General features: G+C 42.1%; 1 protein-coding gene across 1 annotated transcript in view; it reads right to left on the reverse strand.

The window, feature by feature from the left end:
• Positions 1–11,421, reverse strand: part of jam3b (junctional adhesion molecule 3b) — a 44,968-nt gene extending 33,547 nt beyond the window's left edge. The window contains exon 1 of the mRNA XM_074610059.1: positions 11,265–11,421. Coding sequence (XP_074466160.1) covers positions 11,265–11,313 — 49 coding nt within the window. The 5' untranslated portion in view covers positions 11,314–11,421. The remainder of the gene's footprint in view (positions 1–11,264) is intronic.
• Between the last annotated feature and the right edge of the window lie 698 nt (positions 11,422–12,119).

Consider the following 12,119-nt stretch of genomic DNA (forward strand, 5'->3'; position numbering starts at 1 on the left):
ATATTCTGCATACTGAAGCTTTAAGTGCTGCTGCTTGGTGGACTTGTTGATGTCAACAGTTCACTAAAGTCTCCATGAGGGTTTTGTAGCTAAAAGTATGGGACAGTCACAACTTTCTACTTACATCTCTGATCAGCTTTGAGGCTTCAGTCTGGCCATTTTGAGTGACCTGTTACAACGATGACAAAGGCCTGACAAACCACTGAGTCATGATGAAATCCACCCAAATTGCTTTCTCCTCCGTCCCCTCCATTGCTTTCTATAACACAGAAAGTAAGCCGACCCACATGCAAAGCCCCCTCTATTGGAGCTCAGACAGGGGCCAGCAACCGTATTACAAACTCGTCGCCTATGTCTGGCATCCTGACAAATATCTGAGGCACTCACTTACCCCAAGTATGCCCTCACACACATGTGGCAACAGCGCTGTGTATGCTGAGCTTCTCCTCCCAACGTGATTCACGGCAATGCCTAAAAAGCACGCAGACGATCCGGAGCACTCGTGATCTTTTCTGACAGAATCAAGGAATTCCATTAATGCTCCTACGTATCAGACATTTCAGCTCTCTTTAAGTATTTATTCCTGTTTCATCCAGTAATACTTTGAACGAGCACAGTTCTTCACACGGCTGGCGTTTTTGGTGGACGCAGAGGAAGAACACTAGGTCAAAGGTCTTTGTGATCATCTTGTTGACAGAACTCTTTCACCATTTGACCTAAAAGCTGTTGGTGTGAAAGATCAATACCGTTCGGATCAATGGATAACTCTCTACCAAGAGATATTTTGGCAAGCTCTAAAATAGCATAATAGTGCTATTAATTCCAGTTCAATCTCAACATATTTACCACTAAGTAGCCCAGAAGGGATAGCCTTCACACCATATGGTCAGATGGTCTGGTTACAATCTGCCAACTCTATCTGTCCAGTCAGCTGAATGCACTCTGTCCTCCTGACAGTACTGGTGGGCTTTCTACCACAGCAGAGCCTCTGATCAGAGCTACAATACAGCTTTTGGAATTTGCTTGAAAAAAAGTCTGTCTGTCTCCTCTCATACTCACTACTAGTTTGATTTTGGGAGACTCCAGGAAGTTAAAGATCCCAGGTAAGAAATAGTCCATCAAACAGGCCTAAAGGCCCAGACACACCAACCCGACATCAGAGAACTAGCGGCGATGAAGGCCGCCTGTTGCGTCGCCTCACGTGGCCTTTGTTGTGTCCGACAAGTTGCACTCGAACACACCACAAACACGACAGCCAACGGCCAACTACCACGTACGTTCTGCGCCTGCATGAGAGGAAGTAACTCTCCACACCAGCAGGCGGCGGTAGTCTGTATTCGTCATTCAAAAAGGGGAAACAGGAAGACCGAGGACGGCGGATATACAAGCTGTTGTTATGATACGTACATGAAACAAAGCGGCGTTTAACGACCGTTGTCACACCGCTCTCACTCAGCACTTAGCTTCATTCCAGATGTCCATGTCGCTGTGAAAACATCCGTGTGTTGGAATGATCAGATGAGATGAAGATGAAAAATTTGATTTCTCTTGACTTTACTCCTCGGCTCGCTTTCCTCACTCCGATTCAGCATGTTTCTATATCGGCGTAAAAAAACCTCAGACACGGGCGGACTAGAGCCGACGGTAGTGTTGACCAATCACGCTTTGGTTGCATGCAGGTTAACAGTCCATGTTGAGAGCAAAAGTGGCGGAACGTATTGGCCGTCTGATGTTGATTTAGCTTTTTATTAGCTCGGCTAATTGGAAACAATGGGGTCGTAGATGTCGTCTCCCAACTCCAACTCCATTCTCAATTGCTAATCAGACTGTAAACAGCGATTGGAGCACTCAAGAGAAAGTATTGGAGCGGATATCCGTTATCAGGATCTACGCCAGAACCCCAGAAATAGACTAAATCGCGCCAGATTGATAGCCAATGGTTTTGGAGATTGGAACCAGGTTAGCTGTGTCTTTATGTTTACAATATTTGTGCTAAGCTAAGCTAATCAGTTGCTGGCTGTAGCTTCATACGAACAGTAATGAGAGTGGTATCAATCTTCCCATGCCAGAATAAGAATAAGTGAATTTCCCCTAGATGTTGAATTATTCCTTTAATGGAAGAAGTCGAAGACAATATATCTTTTGGGTCACGTAGGAAAGGCTTCCTGAGCTCTTAAGTGTAATGTCTTGTCACAAATAGTCAAAGCGACATTTGAATTCCATTAAGTTGGAAATACTCGAGTATCAAGCAGAGCAGGCTGAGGCAGCAAACTCATTCAAACCCAAATCTAATTTGTGATTCAATTTTCACAGTCAGCTGTGTCCTATATTATTTTAAGCTGAACTTGAGATAGTGTAAGGAACGTCTGCAGATGATGCTGATCTTTTACCTCACTGTACCTCAATAGTGAACGTCTTACTGGACTGAGGCTGCAAAGCCAATATAGGACCATTTTTATCACCATTATTACTCTTTGACATGGATTTCTAACCACTAAGAAAAAGGTTTAGTTTGTCCTTTTTTCAATTAGAAGGGTTACATTTTAGGTCTTGAATTGTCATCTCTAAGCTCAGTGCTTGCTGAGTCAAAAAGGCCAAGCTTGCCAGCATGTAATAAATAATTTCCTCATATTTATTTTTAAGTTGAGAGCATCAAGGTCTAGGTCTCGCTCACGGACCAGGCTCCATCTATCATTTCTATGCTGTGCTGTTTCGAACCCATTTTGCTCTGCCTCCCCAGAAGATGCCAATAACTCACATGAAGTCCTCTATCTGACATTTAGTGTCTCTGGCTGGATTTACCACAAACCGTCAGCACGGCCTCCGTCACATGCAGCGGTGCTACAGACAACTGAGTCCCCAGTTCACCCGTCCGGGAGAGTTAGAAGCCACGATGCTGCGTGTATTGTGGAGGAAACATGCAGCCACTTTACAGCATCGTTTAGTTTAACTGCGAGGTTGTCAGCTGTGTGTCTGCCCGGCGTAATGTTAGCGAGCGTCCGACAGACCGTGTCTGTTTGGTTTGTGCTACGTTCACAGCTGTATAGCGTCGCTGGTGGCTTTGTGCTCGCCGTTGTCACACACATACGGTCCGTCAGCGCAAAGCAACGTTAGCGAGTCTTCGACAGACCACGGTTAATTATTAAAATCCCTATCTGCATGTTTTTTTTATTTTGATAGTCACATGTCTGACAGGTGCATCCACATCCCCTTAACCTCCACAGTAGCAGATTGCAGGCTGACATGAACCTGGAGGGCTGGAAACCCCTAATTACAGGCTACCAGATGCAAGAAAAGGAAATGAGCTTCAAGCAGCACAACTGCTCCTGATTAACAGGGAGAGTTCTTGAACTAGCGGGTGGCAAACCAACGTTATTTGCAGCATCGCTATCGATCACATGTTACAGCTCCTCAGATGAGATCTCTACACGCTCTGTTATCACTCTAAAATAAACCATGAAGTGAAAACTTTTGAAATTGTAATCCAAAAACCACCCTATAATCTTGTTCCAAGGCAATGACGCAGAGCAGAGCAGGAAACTCCCCAAAAATCTGCACTCCACAACAGCCAAAAGTCGTTTTTCTTCAGCTCGACCTGTGCTGAGGGGCTGTACGGTAGGTGGAGAGCCAGGGTCTTGTCTCCAAGGTAACAACATCTACACAGTTTGTGATCACCCCCAAAGCTCCCCCCGTTATCTTCTTATTATCGTGGCCATGAAATTCCTTTTCACTGGTTCTTCAGTATAATCCAGACAATAAGATTTACAAAAAAAAACAGGGATTTAAAGACTCCAGATCTAATTTCTGACAAACAGGTCAAAAGGATTGTTCCTCTCGCCAAGAAATGTCTTTAAAGTCGTTTTTTAATCCTCAATATCCTCCCCATTTTATTTCTTTTCATTACTGGAATTCTGTCAGAAAGGAAAGTTAAAAGCCTGTCTGTTGTTTCAGAATGCTTTTAGCCAGACACAGGCTACCTTTAGAGTTTAATATTTTAGTTTGATAATAGGATAATAAACCCCTACGTGGCCTGACATCATCGGGCTGAGCTCTAGTGGTATTTTATTTCCATTGTAGTTGTTATTATCATTCACATATAAATAAAAAGTTTCCTGGAACTGCAGAGAAAAAAAGCATAAAGTTGTTTGAGATATTGCTAAGCTTCTGTATCTGACTTTTTGTCCACAATCATTCCAACAGTAGATGTTTTTAATGATCAAACACCTGAGGTTGTCAGATGACTCTGCCTGGTGGCTATTTTTTGACAGTAATTGCCCTTTTGTTACAGCCTGGTAAACAAAAGATGAATCCAGAGCGATTATCTGGTTATGACTCTCAGCGGGAGCGCAGCCTCCAGCTTTTTCCTTTCAGAGCGACAGTGGCTCAGCCACATGTAGTTCATTGCCTCCGCCATGTCATTAATGAAACCCCTAATTATTTCACTAAGCTGACAGCATCCCAATGTTTGATCGATGGCGGTCTCTTTTGACCTATTGACGTACTCGGTCGGTATCCAGCGAACACACCGAGCGAGAGAACTGCTGCGGCACTTCCTCCCTGCGGGGACCATGTGACCACAGATAGAGATCATCAAACAGGAAACCCCTCTTGTGCTGCCCTAAGCTCGGGCAGCCAGTACGGAGGAGATTATCCTGTTGATCTGGAGTAGCCTAAACATTGAACGGAATGATGTCTCGTCAAAAACAAACAACCACTTAAGTCTTCTATTCAGGAAGAGCAATCAGTCCCAAAAGCTCATTACGCTAAACAGGACGACAATTAGGGATGCTGATTCTGAATCTTTTTTCTAACCGATAACCGACCCTCGTTGACCGATTATTAACCGTTAACTGACAAGAGTGGTGATGTAGTTTAAGTGCTAACAAGCCGCCCAGCTGCGACCAAAAGCCGATGCACAAACAGGTTAAATCTAGGGATGTGCATTCAAAGCCTAAATACTATTCGAAAATCACTGAGAATTAGTCGATTATTATTCGAATAATCGCCGCATATCCCTCGAAGATGGGACGAATAGTCGCATAAACTATTTGATTTTTTTTATAATTTAACGACTATTCGAAAAATCGAAAATCATGACCCACCCCTAGTTAAATCCATCATTTATCACCGGCTGCAGTGTTTGAGCACAACAAACAACTGAGTCCCCGGCTTACTGTAGCAGCCGTGACGCTGCATGTATTGTCGTGGACACATGCAGCCACATTCCCAGTCAAAGTCTCCACCGCATCATTTAGTTTAGCTGCGAGGTTGTCAGCTGCGTGTCTGCCTGGCGTAACGTTAGCGAGTGTCCCGACAGACCGTGTGTGTGTGCGGCGGCGGTGAGTGTGGGGTTGTTGTTGACGTTATAAATGTGGACGTAGCAGTAACAGTGTGTGTGCAGTTTATTTGTCGGTGAATAAATGCTACAACTCCTCAGATCCAAAGCCAAGCTCCAGACTCTCGTTTAACTGAAAGCATTAATCGGTTAAAATTCTTAATGTTGATTAATTATTAACATTCCTAATGACAACTAACTTCTTCTTCTCATGAATCCCTGTCTTATCAGTTCATCGGCAAAACCTCCAACATTCCTATTCCACACTGAGACCTTTATAATATCTTCATGTGGAGCTTTTGGCCAGTATGTCCTGCCCGGAGGCCGGTTCTAGTTTATGACCAATGGTTCTTTCACATGGTAGTCTTATTGACATTTGAGGCACGCACATGCCATCGCCATTTCTGGAACGTGTTTGCCTTTCAACCTCGGCATTTGCTGTAGCTCACTGCGAGGTGAAAAACAAAATGATAAAAAACAGGACAGGGCGGTGTGCTGAATCCTTCTCTGTGTCAACTTAAATCGGATTCCTGTCTCAGGAGACGTATCGTCACACCCAGCTTGTTTTCTGAACGCCTTCAACTAGCAACACTGCTGAGCTTTCTTCAAAACCACCCCACCCCCTTTCTGCTCTGACCTCCGCCAACTCATCAACAGGGGTCCCTTTTATCTCTAAGGAAAACAGGTGGTTATGATTGTTAGTCAGCGCACATATGATGAGAAGGTTTCTCCCTCCATGTGTTTTCTATTTGGAATGCTGCATTTGCTAACTCAGGTTTGGGAGGGACGCAGCAGATATTTCTGGTTGCGCCTGCAACGCTGCTCAAAACACCACCACCCACTCCTGCTCAGCTGTTTCAGGTCATTCCACAGTAAGGGCCATGTGCCACATTGACTTTATCCCATGGAGGGACTGTCGTCCACATGACTGACAACAGTGATTTAAAAAATATATTACAAAAGGGTGTGATTCTGTGACAGCAATTACACAACTCTCACTTAGAAAAATAAGCACAAACAAGCCCATGGTGACTGCAGAGATTCTTCCTGCTGTTGAATCTGAGCTGAGAGACCAGAATGACAACTCTGATAAATGTGTTATGCCACTATCACCTCTCACTCAGGGGTGTCTGGAGAGAACAAACAAATGCTCGGCAACAAGGGACTGCTTTCCGTCTGTCTGTCCCTGTTTTACTCTGCCATTTACTGTCTCTGCAGTAAAATGTCAGACTGTATGTGACTTGCCCGCGGGGGCCGTACATGCCATTCAGAGAGTGCTCCAAACATTTGCTCACAAGCTTTGGGTTGGGTAGGGAAACATCTGACAACATGCACCTCCTCGGGGGAGCCGCTATCCGCCTTCTTCTCGGGGCGCACCGACTCCTGCCATGCCAAGCGGCTATGCCACACATGCAAAACAATGAGAGAGGTGCCGACACCGGGCTCTAATATAGACAAATGTTCAAGAGTGTGCTGAATAACGTCACCCGATAAGCACCCCGGTTATGTGTGGGTTAGCGGATATTCAAAGCTCTCTAAGTGATGCAATGACTTATCAGCAGAGCAACACAGGGGAGGCTCAACAACAACCCAGCGGACAGCTTTCTCCCCTTATCTTATCCATCCAGATAAAAGGAGGCTCCAGCTGGATCAGGCCGACAGCCATGACTGCAAACAGAGATAATGTCAAGTCATAAAAAAATGTCAATTGTCCAGGAAGATAAATCGATTTCAACACTTCGAGCCTGAAACAATATTAGCATTCTTTAAGTCTGTGACCATGTTATCACTATTATAAGGTAACGTTTTCTGCTGTTGATCCACATCATAGCGTCTGACATGTACAGATGTCCACAGGTGTTTCTCAGAAGAGAGCAGTGATCTCAAAGTTTATATTTGCTCTGTACTAATCCAATCTGAGCATCTTCCAAGCTCCCATATATCTTGGCTCTGCTCTTGGCAGGATGGGTTTCTGGCAGATGTCCTCTTAAAGTGCGTAGCGTTCCGCTTTCTTTGGAATATTTTATCTAAGTGAACTGGCTCAGGTGAAGCCAACAATGGAAAATGTCAGTTGCATTCCATTAGATCGTATTGAAAGTCCGCTGTACTTAAAATAACAATGGCCCTCATCTTTCACTCTGCTGACAGATGACTGGGCTGATATGTGCAGTCTATGTTCAGTCGGGTCGGGTTTAGCCTTTGCTCGGAGTGGGCTGGGGTTTGCGTGGCCATTAAGATGATAGCTACCAAAGAATGTCATGAATTTAAAATAACAAGCACATCTCACGACACAGAAGTGTCAACAAGAAGCGAAGCAAACGACACGCACTCCTTCTGAAATCACTTTGTGAAACATCAAAAACTGAGCAGAGATTTTCTAAAATACAAATTCTAATTAGAGTCAGTGTAGAGCTGGGCAATTAATCCATTTCTTTTAATTAATTCAAATTAATGGTTTAGGACTTGAGCTCCCGTAGTTCACAGTAAACATGCAGGTTCTCTTTAGACAAGTAAAATATCAACATTCCCAAAAAAGGCACACGTCTCCTCAGCAATCTCAAACAAAACACTGTCCTCTGTAATGTTTGTCTGACGTCTGTGGCGACTAAAAGCAGCAGCACCACTTTAATTTATTCCAGCATCTCAAACAGAGGCATGCAGGCGAGCGGGAGAACTGTGTGTGGCACTGCCGTTTGCACAAGACTGTAAAAACACCTGCTGAAAAGCAGGTAACGTTAGCGGAATCATTTTCTCATCGTATCTCATATGAGATGGTTTTTTATTATGTGAATTTCGTTAGAAGTTAATAATTCCTTTGTCTTTTTAGGCCTATTTCGTTTTAAAGAACAATTAAAATCTTAAATCAGATATGACGTGAAAAAAAAAAGTGAGATTGTATTTTTAGGCCGTATCGCCCAGCCCTTAGTCAGCGCCTATTAGTATCAGCACCAAGTAGTAATTCATAACACGGCTTGTGGCCAGCTTTAGTTTAGCCAGATTTGTCCTCTTTCTAAAGACAGTGGCAACGCTGGCTGGGAGCCGGTCGGCCACATGGCTAAGCCTGTCCAGGCCTGACCCCCGCACCCCATTCCCCAACCCCCCACCCAACCCCTTCTGAAAATGTCAGTTGTGCTGCTGCCATGCCATGTCACAGATTCACTCAGGGGAACATCATTAAGAGGACTGCATTTGAAATATATCACAGCCTGGAGGTGTTATGGAGAGAGACAGCATTGATAGTATACAGAAACAGATTTCTAACAAGCTCCGCCGCTATTCTCCTAATTAAAGCAAAGAGAACAAGCCACACGTGAGAGATCACAGGAAGGTTCTTATGTCTGTACTTCTGTTTGATCCTCTCACACCTCGTTTCATCTACGTCCAAGTGGAAGCCAGAAGAAAATCAACACATTTCAAAAGAAAATCATTACCGAAGCAGAGTAATCATTATTAAATCAAAACAAAATATATTCTTATATGTCAAACAAGCATAAAATAAAATAATAAATTAAAAAATAATTTAAATAATGACAAATACAAAATAAAATAATAATAATAAAAAAGATATAAATAAATAAATAAAAAATTTAAATAATTTAAAAAAAGACAACCACCACAAGAAAGCCAGACTACACAGACAAAGATATAATCAGTCTATAGTCGTATTGTTTGTTTGATGTTGTTCAATTCTCCGTGTAATATCCACACATAAGCCTCAGCCAATTGTGTGCTCTAGCAGTGGTGGACTGTTACGGCTACTCAAGTACAATTTTGAGGTACTTTACTTGAGCATTTCTATTTTTAGTAACTTTATAGCCCACTTTTACTCCACTACATCTCAGAGGGAAATGTTGTACTTTTTACTTCAATTATTTATTTATTTGACAATATTAGTTACTAGCTATATGTGCAGATTCAAATACTTAAAGGTCTCATATTGTAAAAAGTGAGATTTTCATGTCTTTTTTTATTATAAAGCAGGTCTATGTAGGTGCTATATAAATACTATGAAAGTATCGAAAAGCTCAATCCATGAAGAAAAAACACAGCTCGTATTCAAAAACTCTGCATTTGAAACAAGCCGTTAGGATTTCTGTACATTTGCGATGTCACAAATGTACAATATAAATATATATGTAAGGATCATAACACAGTTTTTTAAATGTAAACATTCTAAATGGGTCCCAGTTTATTTCCAGTTGCAGTGTATGTACTGTATGTGAATGACATCAGCTGACAGGAAGTAAACATGGAACCCCAAGCTGTTTCCTAGTAACGCAATTCCGTTGCAATTTCAATATACCTGTATTTACCCTCTCTCTGAAACGCTCCGTTTTAGTACACTTCAACGGAATTGCAACGGAATTGGAACGGAATTGCGTTGCTAGGTAACGGTTTGGGTCCATGCTTACTTCCTGTCAGCTGATGTTATTCACATACACTGCAACAGTAAATTATCTTTGAGACACATTTAGAATGTTTACGTTTAAAACCGTGTGATGGTCTAAATATTGTATATTTGTGACGTCACAAATGTACAGAAATCCTGACGGCTTGTTTGAAATGCAGAGTTTCTGAATACGGGCTGTGTGTATTTCTTCATGGATTGAGCTTTTCGATACTTTCACAGTATTTATATAGCACCTACGTAGACCTGCTTTATAATAAAAAAGACATCAAAATCTCACTTTTTACAACATGGGAGCTTTAAATATCTGAATCTGCACATAGCTAGTAACTAATATTGTCAAATAAATAAATAATTGAAGTAAAAAGTACAACATGGGCTATAATTATATTATATATTCTCCTTATATTGAACGTTTTGATAGTTTAACAGTATTTATATAGCACTTAAAGCCTGTTTTATAATATAAAAGACATGAAAATCTCACTTTTTACAATATGGGACCTTTAAGCCTATAGAGTAGTTAAAATGAGCACCTTTACCAGCAGCAACATTGAAGTGATGAACACATTAATTATAATAATATATAATATTGCGCAATGGGCCATTCTGCATAATAAGTACTTTTACTTTTGACACTTTAAGTGATCAGAGAGTGTTAAAATGAACTGTTGGGGTGTTACAGGTGTGCATTGAAGGCTTCCAGCTATACAGGACTGGTGGACAGACTAGGGGGCTATATGGAGTCTGGGAGACTGAAACCAGCTGAGGTCTGGAGCTGGTCTGAGAGGAGGAGGAGGAGGAGGAGGAGGCGGAGGACTCACTGGCTGCCTGGCTCCTCCCGCGGACAGCCTGCTTTATTCCACCGCAGGAAAATCCGTTATCTCGCATCACTACTTCCTACATCTCTCTCCATAAAACCCTCCTCCACCTCCTCCTCCACAATAAATAGTTAACCGCAAACTGCCATAATTCATATTTTATCCAACAAAGTCTCCAAAACTTGGTTGGAAGAGGTTGGAAACTTTTTTTCTTTCTCCAAAAAGAAGAAACTGAACCAGCTGATGTCACTCAGTTTAGTCCTGCTAACATGCTAACATGTGGTGCTGCATCCAGAAACACTTTGTGATGTTAAACACTAGTCCGGGTTAAACTGAGAGCGACACTATAATGGATGGATTTGACGCAAAACAATAGACGCGCGTAAAAGACGCGTCTAATTTTTATTTTTTATTGTCATGTTGACACCAGCAGGCGAAGTTTTTTATATCAAAAATGGCGACTATTTTTTTTTTTTTCTAATTTCATTAAGAGAATTAATAACTATATTTAGTCCACTTCACGGACCGGTTCTCTCAGTCGTGTGTTTAAGGTTACCAGGTTACTTCTGAGTCTATTTCTGACGCGCTCGAGGTTAAAATCTCCACAAAACACCCAGCACAAAGAAGAGAGCAGCTATGTGACGATCTCGAGGGTGAAAAGAGAGAAATAGCAGCAGGTTGAGGTGGTTTTTTTACTTACAGTGAGTTGAGAAGAGAGTCAGGAGGCAAACCAGACGTGTTTTCGCCATCTTGGAGTCGATGCAATGCTGTGACTGGCTCGTACATGCGCAAAGTATAGCTTAAAGAGCTTTGGTGTGGATGGAGAGAGGGGAGAGAGACATAGAGGAGGAGTGGGAGGGGAGGAGAGAGAGGGAGGGAGGTATTATATTAGGTTTCCATGGCTACCCAAAGCATCAGTCACACTGGAAGAATTTATAGTTGACACAGAGTGGGAGGTTTTTACTACTGTGGCCTTATACTGGAGGTAGGAGGCAGCTTTATGTGTTGTTGTGAGATGAGCAGCAAAGCATATTTAAAGGAGCACATTCACACTTATTAAAATTAAAGGAAGGAAAAGAGAAAAGAGAAAATATCACATTTATATTGTAGTGAAAACCATTAAAAGCTTTAATAGTTCCACTGTTGAATAACACATTGTTAAGCTCCTAAACCAGGGGTCTGCAACCTGTGGCTCCGGAGCCAAATGCAGCTCTTTAGCTCCTCTCCAGTGGCGCCTTGTGGATTTAAAAAAAGAAATTGTGGAAATGAATAACTGTTTTTTTTGTTTACATTTTAAATTTTATTTGTAGGTCTATGGTACGACGGTACCACAGACCTACAATAGACCAAGACCAAGTATTAGGGCCACATTGAGTAAAAAGGAGTAATATTATGAGAATAAAGTCAATATTATAAAGTAGTAATTTTACGTGTTATTTCTTTTTTACTTTTTTTCTCGTAATATTCTGACTTTATTCTGTAAATCTCAGATGTTTTTTCCTTCAATGTGGCCCTAATACTCTGTAGTACACTTGCACTTGGGCCCTCACTGCAT

Source organism: Sebastes fasciatus, chromosome 16, assembly GCF_043250625.1.
Source record: "Sebastes fasciatus isolate fSebFas1 chromosome 16, fSebFas1.pri, whole genome shotgun sequence".
NCBI lineage: Eukaryota > Metazoa > Chordata > Actinopteri > Perciformes > Sebastidae > Sebastes > Sebastes fasciatus.